Source organism: Hippocampus zosterae, chromosome 10 (assembly GCF_025434085.1).
Source record: "Hippocampus zosterae strain Florida chromosome 10, ASM2543408v3, whole genome shotgun sequence".
In the NCBI taxonomy this organism is placed as follows: domain Eukaryota; kingdom Metazoa; phylum Chordata; class Actinopteri; order Syngnathiformes; family Syngnathidae; genus Hippocampus; species Hippocampus zosterae.
This window is the reverse complement of record NC_067460.1, coordinates 21,410,174-21,426,892: the sequence shown is the minus strand read 5'-3', so window position 1 is coordinate 21,426,892 and position 16,719 is coordinate 21,410,174. Positions and strand designations below refer to the sequence as shown.

The 16,719-nt window shown below is 44.0% G+C and overlaps 1 protein-coding gene across 8 annotated transcripts in view; it reads left to right on the top strand.

Moving 5' to 3' along the window:
- The first annotated feature begins 10,495 nt into the window (after positions 1–10,495).
- kirrel3b (kirre like nephrin family adhesion molecule 3b) overlaps positions 10,496–16,719 on the top strand; it is a 147,726-nt gene continuing 141,502 nt past the window's right edge. For 4 of the 8 annotated variants that reach the window (XM_052078428.1, XM_052078424.1, XM_052078426.1 and 1 more), the window contains exons 1-2: positions 10,496–10,972; positions 11,097–11,164. In XM_052078428.1, coding sequence (XP_051934388.1) covers positions 11,122–11,164 — 43 coding nt within the window. In that variant the 5' untranslated portion in view covers positions 10,496–10,972; positions 11,097–11,121. The remainder of the gene's footprint in view (positions 10,973–11,096; positions 11,165–16,719) is intronic. The other 4 variants (XM_052078429.1, XM_052078425.1, XM_052078427.1 and 1 more) reach the window with 1 other exon arrangement.

The following is a 16,719-nucleotide window of genomic DNA, read 5'->3' as shown; positions in this document are numbered from 1 at the left end:
ATGCTAACACTGGTTTAAAACCGTAACCTGAGTGTAATACCCAAGTTTGTAGCCCTAAAACTAGTTTAGAACCCAACTTTGAAACCTTAATCCTAGTTTCAATTCCTTCAATGGCCGGCCAATTAATTGGTCGAGGACTAGAAAAAAAATGGATTATCGCACATGTCGAGTTAGCTTTTCTATCTCCTTGCCATCAGTGCCTGGGCTCAGTTTCTAAACGGGAATATTTCTCTGTGGAGTTCACATGACGTCCTTACATTTCTGTGGGTTTTCTCAAGGGATTCCCGTTTCATCTTTCCTTGGGATTAAATTGAGCCCATCTTGGAAGGACTTTCATGTATTTTTTTTGCATGCAAAGTGTTACACTGCAAAATATGATCGGCGCTTCCAACTCACATCTAGCATGAAGTTCACCTCAGCGGAAGTGGTCTTCATCTGGCAAATTCAAATTGAATAAGTTCATTTCCTCTGTCGCGGTGATGTTGGATGAAGGCACGGGCGAGGCAGGCAAAGGTCCAGATGGAACTAAAGGAGATCGAAAAGGTGTAGAGGTGCAATCATGAGGTTTCTTGTGGTGAAATGGAAGCTTGGGTGATTTGTTGTATGTGAACTCGCTCTTTTCCGTATTCCTGCCACAGCTGGCCCAAGGGAGTGAGGCTTCAAGGCATACTGCGGCCAGAGAAGGAAAGTCAGATGGAATGTGACTCATTTGATCCCGTATGTGTCAGCAGCTAACCCCTTCTGATTTGTGCAAGAGGGATGTGTACACCTTGATGGTCCAAATTGAGCGGCATGGCAAAGATGACCCCAATCCTCATAGACCGCACCGCCCGATGGGAAGTCCGTGTTTTTTTTTTTTTTTCATATTGCAACTCAACAGCTTTCAAACACTCTGACTTTTCTTTTCTCTGAGAAAATAGGAATAAAAAAACAAATATTTAACAACAGGGGGTTGTCAAGAGTGCTAATGTAAAGCAGTTGAGCTGCGCTGCTGGCAAATCAAAAGCACTGCTCACGATTTATTAGAGGTACTTGCAGTCAGACGCATGCCCCCGTGTACGAACACTTGCAACCTCCCCCACCCCATCCCCCCCCCGCCTTTCCATCCCCATGATTCCCTCTTATCGAAAGCAAAAATAACACAACTAGGATTTATTATCCTGTTGGTGAGCCAAGCTTCATTTGCACAACAGAGGCCTCAATTGTCGTCCTGGCAATGATTTGGTTTTGATTTATGCGCTGTGAGGAGTACATATTCACCCCTCTGCTCTCTTTTTGTCGAAAGTGATGCTGATATGGAATGTGATGAAACATGGACACGAATCAACACCGACAAGAGTTTGCTGGGCAGGACAACAGGGCCCAGTATCTGGTGTGACTTGTCATTTTCCTCAATCCAATTCCTTAAATGAAAAACTTATTCATTCATTCATCTTCCTAACCGCTTGATCCTCATTAGGGTCGCGGGGGTGCTGGAGCCCATCCCAGCCGTCTCCGGGCAGTAGACGGGGGACACCCTGAATCGGTTGCCAGCCAATCACAGGGCACACAGAGACGAACAACCATCGACGCTCACTCGCACCCAGGGACAATTTGGAGTGTTCAATCAGCCTGCCGTGCATGTTTTTGGAATGTGGGAGGAAACCGGAGCACCCGGAGAAAACCCACGCAGGCCCGGGGAGAACATGCAAACTCCACACAGGGAGGCCGGAGCTGGAATCGAACCCGGTACCTCTGCACTGTGAAGCCGACGTGCTAACCACTAGACTACCGGGACGCCCAATGAAAAACTAAGCAATTTTTAAATTATTTTCAACTTCCTACGCCGAAAGACAAACTCAACAATAAGCTTTCACTTAATCATATGCTGTGTGTTGTCTTCCACCTTAAACGAATACACTAAACTTTGAAAATTTGCAAGCACTCAATATTTCAGTTTCCAGTAAGGGAACAACAGCGATGCGAAGGAGTGTGTTAGTTTACCCAGTGCTTTCTATAAAAGCACTAATCTTTTATTCATATCTCCCTTATTAGTATGAATATGAATAATAAGAGACTCATAAAATAGCCACTGCTGTGTACCACAGATGTGGTGATGCCACGGAGGTGAAAAAAGTAGATAGAGTTGATCATCATTATGATGATGCCCCTGCTTTGGGTGACCCGAATGGTCTTTGCACAATGCAAGTAGAATAATTTCAGTCCCCCCACCCCCAAAAAAAAAAAAAACACCGTACCTGTGTTTATATTGGTGTCGTCTTCCTCCATGCGTGCTGATACGCCATCATCGGTATTTCCTATTTTGTTTTCGGTCTCTGGTTTCACTTGACACGCGATATGTTCTTGCATGTTATTGATTGATGAACACCTTAATAGAGTCTACGGTTTGATTTAATATTATTGTTAAAAAGGTGTTTGTGCAAATCTACTCCAATACAAACCTCACTCCATCTGTCGTTAAGAAAATTAGTGGACACAATTAGAGGAAAGGCGGCCCGGTATCCAGTGGTTAGCACGTCGGCTTCACAGTGCAGAGGTACCGGGTTCGATTCCAGCTCCGGCCTCCCTGTGTGGACTTTGCATGTTCTCCCCGGGCCTGCGTGGGTTTTCTCCGGGTGCTCCGGTTTCCTCCCACATTCCAAAAACATGCGTGACAGGCTGATTGAACGCTCTAAATTGTCCCTAGGTGTGAGTGTGGGCGTGGATGGTTGTTCGTCTCTGTGTGCCCTGCGATTGGATGGCAACCGATTCAGGGTGTCCCCCGCCTACTGCCCGAAGACGGCTGGGATAGGCTCCAGCACCCCCCGCGACCCTAGTGAGGATCAAGCGGAAAATGGATGGACAATAAGAGGTAATGTGGTACAGTACGGTACATATATTTTGAAATCAAATTAACTTTTATTTCGGGTCACAAACACAACACTGTCATGAGTTCAAGACAGCAAATTGATTTCAAATTCAAAGAGTGTCTAGTGTATTTCATGACAACCTGGTAAACATTCACGGGTGCGACGACTGCACGTGAGTGGAGCTTCTCTCTTTCCACCGCAGCATGCATGCATGCTCCAGATAAATGAGGCTATTAAATTCCACTGGCATGTGAAGGCCAAACCCTTCCGAGTGTGGAGGGAATTCCTGCGACGCCTCACAGTTCTTCCCCCTTTGCTTTTGCCTCCGCGATCTTCACAGATGGCAGAACCTCTGAAAACAGTACCAGGATCCCAAGAGACACTCTAGCAATAGAGCAGAGCACGGTATTACAGTATATAGCTTAACCGACTTCGAGGGTTGAAGGTGATATTAAGTTATTTTCCATTTAAATTCCAATCTGTCTTTTTTTTTTAATATTAATATCACTATTACTATGCAACATACCGTAGGAGATAGAATTCATTGGTGACAAACTTGCAAAACTAAGTTGTGAATATACATGATATGCCTTCATTTATAACAAGTAGTGTCATGTCGCGACATTAACGCACACCCGCGTATAATAACGCCCCCATGAACCCCTTACTCCCCAATTCTAAAATGCATTTTACTTTACTCTGAGCTCATGTATTATGCAATCCCCTGATTTGTTGGTATCGTGCTCAAAAATGAATTATGGGTAATTTAGTTCAAACTGTAGGCAAATATGACCTGAATCAGATTTTTTTCCCCTTTTTTTTGCCCATATGTGATCAATTTGTTTTTTTTTTTTTTTTAAATGACATTCTGAATGGCTCAATGGAGATTTTTGCAAGTCTGACTCGGTCCACTTTCCTATGCGGTCTTGCCACAGCCTAGTTTATGATCACATGACATCAAGTGTCTAAATTGTGTGTGAAATATATGCAAAGAACACAGAAATCAGGAAGGTAGGTGGGGGGGGGCAAATACGTTTTCACAACACTGCGCAATATATGCTCTCTTATGATCTTTGATGGAATTTCTGGTTATTATTTCTTCGGATGCAATGTTTTTTTTTTTTTCTCCATGTGTCCACAGTTTGTCCACTCAAGTATATTTACCTTTGAAACTTAACAGCTGCTATTGTTCGAATGAAGTCTTTGTTGATGCTGTGACTGTGGAAATCATATTTTCAAAGGAAAAGTAATCACAATTTTGAAGGATAGAGAAGGGAAGAGGTTTCTTTGGCAGGTATGGACAATCCTGTTATGAGAAGTTGTGAGCGTGTGTGTGTGAGTGTGTGTGTGTGTGTGTTACACTTTCAACTCTTTTTTTTTTTCCAGTAAATCTATCTTTTGTTTGTACCGCTTCCCAGAATGAAGCTTTTGTGCCGGGATGAAGTATGAGCGCTGGCAAAGGGCAATCTGATGCTATTTTCAAAACACGCACATTTCATTTGCTTTTAGAAAATGAATCATGCAACCTTTGTTCATACTGCACGCTGATTTTTATTAATGATCTTTTTCCTCCCCTGTTTTTTTTTTTAACTGTTAAACCTATTCACTGTGAAATTGATAATTGAATGCAGAGCCCACATTTATTTTTCAGCGGTAGTTATCAAGCGGAGAAAAGTGTTCAGCCGACCAACGCACAAAAGCAACAACCACAGAGAGTAACCTGCTGCTGAGCTTTTAACTGGCTGCAATAAAGCTTGCAAACACAGGACTAAAATGATTCCTGAATGTAATTAAATATGCAGGAGTTAAAAAGAGAGAGAGGGAAAGAGAGAGACAGACAAATTGCTGGTCTCCAGCCAAGCACTTCCATGAATAAGTGGGAGGAGGTAATGCCTGAAATTGGAAAGCAATAAATGTGATTTGTTTATGTGCTCCATTGATGTTGGTTGAAAATATCTGCATAGTTGAAAATTAAAATCACACTTAACATGCTTTACAAATAATATGTAACCGGTTTTATTGAAATATGTTGGTTGTAAAGCCATTTGTGTCACCACCGTGTTGCATAAATGGGGTCTGTTAGGACACAGTATCCAGTTCAATCAGTCACCATGACATTTATTGGTGGGACAATAGATGATGACGATTGGCTTAAAAATGACCTGAAAGCAATAATTGAGTAAAAGTATGTGATCACAAGACTAAAATAACTTAAATTAAAATAATCTTGTAAAATATGACTTGAGAAAAAGTCTCAAAACATTTGACATTTAATGAGAAAGTATGAGAAAAGTGATTGTTAGAATTTATATATATTTTTTATTTTTTTACAAACCCCAATTCCAACAAAGTTGGAACTTTAGAAGTGTAGTTAAAGATCTTAACATTTTCGATCCATCCATCCCTACATTTTCCGATCCGCTTTATCCTCACAAGGGTCACAGTGGTGGTGGAGCTTATCCCAGCCGTCTTCGGGCAGTAGGCGGGGGACACCCTGAACTCGTTAGCAGCCAATCGCAGGGCACACATAAACGAAACAACCATTCATGCTCACAATCACACCTACAGACAATTTAGAGTGTTTCATTAACCTGCCGCGGATGTTTTTGGAATGTTGGAAGAAACCGAAGTACCCATGGAAAACCCACGCAGTCACGGGGAGAACAAGCTTACTCCACAAAAAAACGCCAGAGCCGGAAATGAACCCTGCACCTCTGCACTTTGAGTCCGGCATGCTAACCAGTCGACGACCGGGCTGCCCTCACGTTTTCTAATCCATGTCAAATGATTTGTCAGTGCCACATTGTCTTAATTGTCATGATGTGTTTGGTATAGACTTGCGGTAACTGGTCAGTTTTTGTCCTTCTGTTAGTGGACTTCAGCTATTTTTGGCAAAATGTTTTGTTGTGTGACTGTAGGCTGTTGCATTTGTTCCCTACAAATCCTATGCATGCATTGATTGGCTTTGCTGAGAAATTATTTGAGAACCTGGCTGCGTTACCCAATTAAAAAAAAAAATGCATCCAAAGCAAGCACAGATAAGAATACCGTTAAGGCAGCGGATTGATAAGCAGTATTATTAAGAGTATTGATCAAATCTTATCGATACCCATCCCTGGGTAGAAGTGTGCATTAATTCTTGCTCCTCTGCGTATTTTGATGAAAGAAAGTCACAGACGTCTTATCAAGACTCCCTCTCTGTTTCCAAGGGTCACTGAAGATACGTTTGTGGCTTAAGTAGAAAATCTGGAGATACTTGCTCTTTGAGGGACACATTTGTCTGTGGGAAAAAAAAAAAAAAAAAGTATGACAACTCTAGGAGAAGCCCCGAAGCTAATTCTTTCTCATTATATGGGTCAACTTCGGTTTTCCCATGACAACCTCTGAGCTTTGCTATCCTGCTGCAGACTTAATTAACAAGGCAAAGCACAACTCTCCCTCTCTTTGAGGTTAATCACCGTCACAGATAGCATCTCCCGTTTCTATTTTGTACATTTTGTATCTTGCGTCATTTTGCTATTATGTATTATGGATACCTGATGCCTATTCGGCAAATGACTGATTCTCCTCTCTCAGCACGAAAAAAGAGAAGAAAGACACTTGAGTGCTGAGTGACATTTCAATTAGCCCCCCTGTCCTCCAACACTAATAATCAGATTGTACGCCATGTATAGGACAGGCCGGGCCATTAAAATATCTTTTAAAAGCTTCAGGATTTACCGCGGGCTATAGATTTTGCTTGTATCGTCTGACAGCCTGAGTGCCAAACCCCCACCACCACCATCCACTTGCCCATGCCCAGATGAAATACACGCTATCTTCCTGTAATTGCCAAGGAAAACTGATTTACCAGTGTCGGGAATACTTTATATGCCCTTTTATTTCTCTCTTCAATTGCACGGCTCCTCATTTATTCTGTTTAGGGCCCTTCAGAGCCGCGCTACTGGAGACAAGATAAGCATATTACGCAGGCTGACCACGCAGTCAGAGAAGTTGACCTATCTGTATTTGCGCAGAGAAAATTAAATGTTTAAAAAGGAAAATAATACGGTATTTTACGGTTTGCCATTTTGCAACAACTGGAAAAAGATGGACGGGCTTCCAACTCTGCAGATGTTTCTTGTTGAAGCAAAACACCGTCGAGTTTGTTGTGACTGCCGGATTCCAGATGAGGACGGTCGCTAAGGTCAGACGTTATCTATGTGCTCCTTGACCACGCTCCATCTGGTCCAATTTTGAACAGGTCAGCCACAAAATTCAGGGATTATTTCTCTTTGTCAGAACCATATCGATTTTGAAGATGTGTCCAGTGTCTGGAGTGAAATCACACTTGTTGGCCTTCTGTGCTGTGCTAAAAAAAAAAATAAATAAATAAAAAACACTCAATGGTTGGTTGATGAATGAACCCACAACCTTCAAGTTGAGAGGCGGTCATTCGACCACCTGAGCCATGCCCCAGCTACTGTGATTTCATAAATCGCTGGTATCTCAAAAACAAAAACAAAAAAAAAACACATGCTTCGGTGGCCGTTTCCCAACCTGAAGTTTGTAATTTTGCCCCTTGAGACTTTTTTTTCTATTACGAGGCAAGTAAAATGTACTGTGCAATTCCCCTTGAAAAATGAAATTTCTTAGGGGAAAAAAAAAACCTTGCCAGGTTTTTTTCCAGGTAAATATCGTTCAAATTATTTTTCTATGTGGCCGCATGGGGTAATTGTACTCCAAAACGTTTAACTACAACTCAATTAGGGGAACAAATGGGATTCTGTTAAAATGAAACCACTAATTTTTGAGTCAATATTATATTTTACTCTCTTCCAAGTTTTGACCAAATATAATCTCATCCATCCATCCATCCATCCATCCATCTTCTACCGCTTATCCGGGCCAGGTCGCGGGGGCAACAGCTTTAGCAGGGAAGCCCAGACTTCCCTCTCCCTAGCTACTTCTTCCAGCTCTCCCCGGGGGATCCCGAGGCGTTTCCAGGCCAGCTGGGTGACATCGTCTCTCCAGCGTGTCCTGGGTCTTCCTCGGGGTCTCCTCCCGGTGGGACATGCCCGGAACACCTCACCAGGGAGGCGTTCAGGAGGCATCCGAATCAGATGCCCAAGCCACCTCATCTGGCTCCTCTCGATGTGGAGGAGAAGCGGCTCGACTCGGAGCCCCTCCCGGATGACCGAGCTTCTCACCTCATAATCTTATAAACCTTATATATATATATATATATATATATATATATATATATATATATATATATATATATATATTATATAAACCTTACAAATATAATCTCTTTGGAGTAAAATGTATTCTAAGAAATTTCCAGAATGTATGAACCCATCAATTGACCTGTCTTACATTGTGCTGCATGTACACAGTCCTGTGCATAAATGTCACAATAAATGTAGCAATAGTGAAAACTCCTATTTGAATAAAATGAAAAGCGCATATTCAACTGACTGAATCCCAATATTTCTCCTGCACAGTTCCTAACAATGATAAAGCTGTAACGTTTTCTTCCACTCCCGTACAAGAATAATATGCCACCTGCATTAATTTCCACGCCTTCTGTCTTTTGTTCCAAAAGGTGTTCCGGAGGAAAATGGAATGTCATTACGCTTCCATATTTCTTGAAACACCTTTCTATGCCCTTTAATTCCATGCTATTAGGTCCTCTGCCCCTACTCCTTTGCAGACGTGATGAGAACGAGAGTGTAAGAAATCACGGACAAACATATATTGCGTCTCTGGGGGAATATTGTGCCCGACAAGGAAGGGGTAAATGTGTTTCCTTGAGAGACAACTGAATGATTTGCTAATGTCAAAAAAACAAGTTGAGGCTAACGCTCTACGTTCTACACGCTAGACACACGCATCGGCAGAGAGCAGACTTTCAGACCTTTTCTTCGATCCTAACAATAAACGTGCAGGCCCAAGAGAAATAAACAAATGTGTCACATTCCATTGACGTCAAAACTCGGCACCCGTCCGTCATCTTAATGTGTTTTTTTTTTTTTAAAGCAGGGTTCATTAAAAGGCATCCAGTACACGAAGGCAAATATGCAAAATATGAGGAAATGGCGGCCCGGTAGCCCAGTGGTTAGCACGTCGGCCTCACAGTGCAGAGGTACCGGGTTCGATTCCAGCTCCGGCCTCCCTGTGTGGAGTTTGCATGTTCTCCCCGGGCCTGGGTGGGTTTTCTCCGGGTGCTCCGGTTTCCTCCCACATTCCAAAAACATGCGTGGCAGGCTGATTGAACACTCTAAATTGTCCCTAGGTGTGAGTGTGAGTGCGAATGGTTGTTTGTTTCTGTGTGCCCTGCGATTGGTTGGCAACCGATTCAGGGTGTCCCCCGCCTACTGCCCGAAGACAGCTGGGATAGGCTCCAGCACCCCCCGCGACCCTAGTGAGGATCGAGCGGTTCGGAAGATGAATCAATGAGATAGGAAATGAAACAAAAGTAGATTCGTTTATGGTTTCCTTTTTGATTATTCCTGTCTTCAAAATCATTTTGGGGCATTTCCAAGACACGTCCGTATTTTAATGAAGATCTGAACAGTCACTGCCATACATAATTTTTTTAATGTACTTTGATTCAACTCTTACCACAGCCATTTTAATAAGGTTTCAAGTCGCAAAGGTCATTTTCCAGCCCGACCTAATTAATCGAGTTGGTTAAGGGCTGTTTGGTTTTGTGCTGTGCTTTGCAAGATGTGCTCCTTGAGCTTGAAACTACATGCCTGAGAAAATGCTGGACAAACAAGATGCATTGCCCTTTCTCACATGAGCCTCTTTACCGCTGGTTAATTTGATATCGATACGTATGATTGCGTAAAAATCCGATTGAGTGTAATCTGAGGAACGCGGTTGGTTTATGTGTCTGCTATTGATTGTGTATGGATCGGCATGGTGCTCTCATGGTCCTGTGTAGCGAGTCCGTGCTTGTGTGGGATCGGCCTATGACACCGCTGCCTCCCCCAAAAAGAATATATATGTGGTGTGCATGTATATACAGAGAGAGAGAGAGATTTTTTTGACACTTTTGCATGATGAAAAAATATATTAATATTGTTAATTCAATCATATTTGTTACACTTTACAATCAACCTCCTTTGTCAAGTGTTTTAATGTGAGTGGCGGAGGCATTACATTCAACAGAAGAGATGGCAATAGCTTGAAACTTGCTCATAAGTAATAATAGTGACAACAATAATAATAATAATAATAATAATACAGTCATAAGACATTGATAACTTGTAAGTGCATCATATGAACTTATTTATATTTTCTTCAATCTAACACGTAATTCAGGAAAAAAAAATGCATTTTGCTGGCAGAAGAGCCCGGGGACGACCCAGGACACACTGGAGAAACGATGTCACCCAGCTGGCCTGCGAACGCCTCGGGATCTGCCAGGAAGAGCTCGAAGAAGTGGCTGGGGTGGAAAATGGATGGATGGATTTTGCTTCATTGATCGCTTGAATTGGATAGGATTGGTCTTGGATGTTAATGTGAAGTTTCTGTATGGTCCAGGAAATCAAAGTCTCCTAAAAAACAAACAAAAGAAAAGAAAACAAAAGAAAAGGAAGCTAAAAGGAGACAAGAGTCTATGAGGCGAAAGGAGGGGGGGAGGGGGGTTAAATCTGCCAAGGGGCTCGTATTCTGATTCAAATTAGAGTTGCACCCTTGAATGTTTCTCCCACGACTGCTCCGGTTGCCAGAGTGAGGATACACACCTCGCACACAGACACGCTGAGAAGAGGGGATGAGAGAGGGAGGAGTCGCCATCCCCCCCCCCCACCCCCATGACTGTGTTACGATTGGTCGAGCGAGGGGGTGCGAGAGAGAGTGTGATGGAGAGAGACTGGGTGAGCGCGCGCTGATGAGCTGGAGTATGGACGGCCAGCGAGACGATGCGCAAGTTTAGCCGGAGAAGACAGTGAAAGTACAAGAAGCTCCCAACACGAGAAGAGCATGTGAGCCTGAGATCATCACACCGGCGACTCAGAAGACTGACACACGGTGGGGGGGGGCGTGCGGGGGACAAAAAGACAGAAGAAGAAGGAGGAAGAGGAGGACGATCTGCGGAAGACCGAAGATATTCTGTTGGCGGCTTTCCTCTGGTAAACGGACACACACTAAAACCAGGAGGGCGAGAAGCACCCGTCCCTCCCGGCAGCACAGAGAAGCGCCGTGTCCTCTCGTGCCGGTCAACTTCACACTCCTCCCGCTCTTTTGTTTTCCTAGGTTTTGCCCTCCCGCACTCTTTATCATGATCCCTCGGGTCCTTCTGGTCCTGTGGATCTTCGGACACGGTAGGATTTTCTCCATTTAAAGTTGTTGATTGGTCTCATCTCTGATCGCAGGGGGGGTGACTTATGGGTTCGGCGCATGCTTGGGTTTGAGTTCTTCCCTGGCTGTCATGTCTCATCGTGCAGGGCGATCGTTATGTGATTAAGTCCAAGTCGGGAGAGATCTTTGTTTCAGGTTCGTTTGTCCCCTGATTGTGCGAATAGCTGTCACTCGCTCATGGCGGTCTAAGCCGACGAGTGAAATACTCTCTTTGTGAACTTGGTATTCCAGTCTCACACACACACACACACATATAAAGCGCTCTACCCCCCCCCCCACCCCCCCAAGTCCAGTCAAGCGTTAACTCTTGAGCCACATGGCTTTGAATTGACAGTCCTTTCCCATTGAGTCCAACAAACGGGCATTGTGGCGGAAAGAAGAGAAATGGAGTCAGGCTTTTTTTTTGGGGGGGGGGGGGAGATTGCTTTTGGACAGTTTAGTTTGTGGTCAGATGGAGTTGGTTCTTTAGTTTTGCCTTACCCTACCCAGGCAAGTTGATGTTTTGCAGGACCAATCACACCGGCGCCACCGATTTCACCGATCGTTATTAAAGGCGTCTCGTCGGTGAAAATGTATGCCCGAGGAAGTCTGACAATTTTGCTCGATCGGGCAGGGCAATCTGTTGACAACAAATGTAGCCAGCGGGGCTGTTCAACATGCTGATTTATATCTAGCACAGAGGAAACAACACCACTTATCCATCACATCACTTTGCGGCGGTTATAGTTTCCTGCTGACTTCATGTTTTGTATGAGGTAGAAATGCTGATAGATCGTATTGGTAATACGATGGCAGTCTAATTTTTCCTTCTTCAAGAGAGGTAGCCCACTTTACTTTCCGGGTTGATGATACAAGGTGTACCGTAGTTATGTTTTAGATGCTCTTAATGTTGCCGACGTGGTCCTCGTTTTGTTTTTGGGTTTTTTTTCGTGAAATTTCATCACCCCTCTACGGTGCCATCTGTGCTTATTGTGATGTCAAAATACATAATCGGCCTTCAGCCTTATCTCTTTTAAGCATCTGCTGGAATTTCCATCGGTTAACTTGTGGCGGAAATCACAGTCACAGCCTAGCGATTTTTTTTTTGTTTTTGCCAATATATGAATCACGAAAGAAAAAAATCACCCGCAAAAGCTTGAGATAATTGTCGAACTGAAGAAGGTCAAATGTAGGAAAAAATGCTTGTTTTCTTGAGAGTTATGTGGATGTGAACCACGTTTGCTCCCTGAAACGTAACAATAAAGTAAGCACAAATACTTATGAGCAGGTCTCGGAAAAGGAGCCGCTTGTTGAAAAGCAATGACACTCTTTCCCGTCGACTATTCTGCAGTGTTGACAGTGCACGGAGGAGAATTTAATCAGACAGCAGCGATATGGATATTTGATGGTGGTGTATGAATATGATGCGGTATATATTCGACATCAATATTTTGTCCCATTGCTACGGCCGACATTAAAATACATCTTCATTTTGCTTTAATCCCATTTCCGATGTACAGCTCGAATGCTTTGCGACCAAAACACTTTTATTTTGCATTTGATTGTATTCAACCTTCCCGTTCTCATCCACAGTCACTGGCTCAGTTTTACTTCCCGGAGCAACTTATAGATACCATATTTCACCTAAAATAAGGTTGCGCTTCCTTGTTCATTACCATAATGTAGCATACGTAACTTTCACCGCCGCAGGTAAACAAGGGACGACATACTGCACCTTCCCCGTACGAGGCTCCGGGGAAGGAACGGAGAAAAGGGGCACCCGAGTTTGTCTGACTTGAGTCGTGCAAATTACGTCTCCGTCAAGTCAGTTGATATGAACATGGGGGCAGTGCGACAAAGAGGGCATGAAAATGTGGAAATAAAAAAAGACGAGACTGCCTCTATTCACAGAGGCCCACAGCATTTTTGTAGCACTCCCTTCAAGTGGGAATCTTGAGACGCTCTCCATCCTGTTTATGTTGTTCCTGCATCGAGGGCACCTTTTCTTTTTCACGGTCACCTCTGCTGCCAGTGATAAATGGCACGGCAAGTCAATGGGATCTAGGAGACGGTCTCCAGGAACACATTCACCTCAGGCTAAACTTTACCGGAACATTGTCCAAAGCGCCCCCCCCCCCCCCCCCCATACACACACACACACATTCCCTTGTCCTTCTCAGCCATACATTACACCAAGCATGTGTGACACAAATTTTGGTGTCTTGATTTGGCTCCTCATAAGGAAGCAACACATTTCTCCCTTTGTCTCTCCAGTATCGCTTTTTGGCTCATTCCGTTACTCTTAGTTTTTTGTTTTTGAGAGATTGAGAACTTCAGCTTCTGTCAGGCAATGGGTAAGAAATTTGAAGACCAGTCGAGAGAAGTGGGAGGGGGGGGGGGTCAGAACAGCCTTGCAATGGATGTGCCAGACAGAAAAACATCAAATGCAAATACATACGTATATATATATATTCATTCATTCATTCATTCATCTTCCGAGCCGATTAATCCTCACTAGGGTCGCGGGGGGTGCTGGAGCCTATCCAAACTGTCTTCGGGCAGTAGGCGGGGGACACCCTGAATCGGTTGCCAGCCAATTGCAGAGCACACAGAAACGAACAACCATTCGCATTCACACTCACACCTAGGGACAATTTAGAGTGTTCAATCAGCCTGCCACGCATATTTTTGGAATGTGGGAGGAAACCGGAGCACCCGGAGAAAACCCACGCAGGCCCGGGGAGAACATGCAAACTCCACACAGGGAGGCCGGAACTGGAATCGAACCTGGTACCTCTGCACTGTGAAGCCGACGTGCTAACCACTGGTCTACCGGGCCGCCGTATGTATATATATATATATATATATATATATATATATATATATATATATATATATATATATATATATATATATATATATATATATATATATACACACACACACACGCATACCCCTACAATGCTCCCTTGTGAAGAAAGGAAATCTTCTTGAAGAGTGATTGAAAAGGCTTGAGTCAATGTCTGCCCACTGAGTTCAATATGCTACAGCCACACAGGAATCAAATCCCAATCTTCTTAAAGAAAAAAAAAAAAAAAGTCGCCTTCATTAACCCACACTTCCCCTCCCCACCCCCCCATATATCTGTCGTTGGAATTCTTCATTTCAGCACCTCGTCCCATTAAGCTGTCTCTCAGTCCTCGAAAGCACATCTTAGTAGTCTGCCCCCTGCCCCACATAGCCCCTCATTCACCGCTCTCCATCAGTGACTGGCCGACAACTTCAAATCCGCTTTTAGCGGCCATCTTTCCAATGCTTCATAAGGTTTTACGTGAGCTCCGACTCTCGTTCAGAATATGTTGCGGTCAATAATAAACACCGTTCCAGCAGTCATCCTTTCATTAAAATGAAAATAAACTACCCACAGTGATATATTATATACTTGTTATTACTTTCATAACTGAGCACAAAAGGATAATGAGTTAAGTAAGCATGTACCAAACCCGGGCAGCCCGGTAGCCCAGTGGTTAGCACGTCGGCCTCACAGTGCAGAGGTACCGGGTTCGATTCCAGCTCCGGCCTCCCTGTGTGGAGTTTGCATGTTCTCCCCGGGCCTGCGTGGGTTTTCTCCGGGTGCTCCGGTTTCCTCCCACATTCCAAAAACATGCGTGGCAGGCTGATTGAACACTCTAAATTGTCCCTCGGTGTGAGTGTGAATGGTTGTTCGTCTCTGTGTGCCCTGTGATTGGCTGGCAAACGATTCAGGGTGTCCCCCGCCTATTGTCCGGAGACAGCTGGGATAGGCTCCAGCACCCCCCGCGACCCTAGTGAGGATCAAGCGGCTCGGAAGATGAATGAATGAATGCACCAAACCCCTGCTGTGGCACTCCACCCCCCCGCGCCCCCCCCCCCCCCGCTTCAAACTATGTCTCTAACTTAATATCCGGTTCAACACGTACTATTCTAGAAAAGAAAAAAAAGTAGCCTTGTCCTCATAGCCGTCTCACCACACCTGACAGCTTGAGCCTGTGAGAGCTGTTGTGATCGTACACCCTGCGAGTGACAGATGATGTCATCACTTCACGACCAATCCCAGTGGCATGTCGTTTGTTTTCGTGTTTGGTCTGTTCCATCAAGGCCAGCCAGTTTAAGTCACCTCAACCGCTGTAACATCCCTGCTCATTTTTGTGCCATGATAGATTAAACCCACTGTAATCCCGCTGAGCCCAGAGCCCTGTTGGATATTTATGGTAATAAGTAAACATATGAGCGAATAATCTAAGAGGCTGCCTGTGGACAGCTGGAAGTTGTAATTCCTCATATTTGGCACGGGCTTTACCATTAAAAGAAGATGATATTTCCAGGGAAAATAGGATCCCCGGTGACAGAGGACCTTGGAAATGAAATGTGCAAAAAAAAAAAAAACAAACCACAAAAAACAACAAAAACTACAAGGAGTCATATCAGTAAATCTGTTAATAAAATGCTCATTACATATTAATATGCACTTTCAAATAAAATGTTAACTGGAGTCCCTGGATATACTGTACTTAAGGCCAAAGCCTCATTTGGATTCTGGGAGGATTCAGGTCAGACAGAGCAGGATGTGATTAGATTGGAGTCTTATTTGGAGAAGAAAAAAAAAAACTGACGGGCTTGCACTCGTGGAGTCAGTCGACCGGTCAACAAAGCAAGCTGTTTATTCTGGGCTTCACTTATTTATATATTATCTTTTGGGAGAACCCACTTCCCAGTCCCGACAGATCTCTTTAGTAGCAACCAATCAACCTCCGGCCCCTCATCCCCTCTCTTCATGAGACACCGCGGCTGGATCTCATTCCTTCGGGATGAATTTATCCAGATTGAAGCACTCAGCGAAAGGGCATTATCCCGGATTACATGTCTGTAGGGTGGCAGAGTTAAGTAATTCAACCAGATGCTGTTGTGATCACCGCGTCACCTTACGAAGGCATGGCAAGCATCTGCAGGACATCCAGATGTTTACTTTTCGCATCCGCAAGACTTGCTTGAAAGACACCGAGCGAGGGTAGATATTTTAAACACATGAATGTACGGAATACTGCAATGACCTCATTGAGGATTTTATTTGAGATGGATTAAAATAAGGATTAATGACTTTTAAATTGCAGTTTAATTCACAGGATACAAAGTCGGTTTATTCCTTCAGAAGCGGTCAAATGCGTTTGATGGTGCTTGCGTGGATCCAAATGACCTCTGCGCTGTTGCCCTGTGTGCTAAGTGCTCGTCTATCGTGTATGTGCCGCCCACACACACACACACACACACACACACACACACACACACTGTTTTCTTGTGACAACTTAGACTTGGATTCTCAGACTCAACTTTGCAAGTGCCTATTCTCCCACTAAGTGCTCCACAAACAGACGACGCTTGTTTTTTTTTCAATGTCATTCCAATCGAAGTGGCTCTTCTCGGAAAAGTGCACGCCAGTGTCATAAAACTCATCAAAGCAAACAACATCTATGTTTTGTGCAGAGCTTTCTCCTGGATTGCA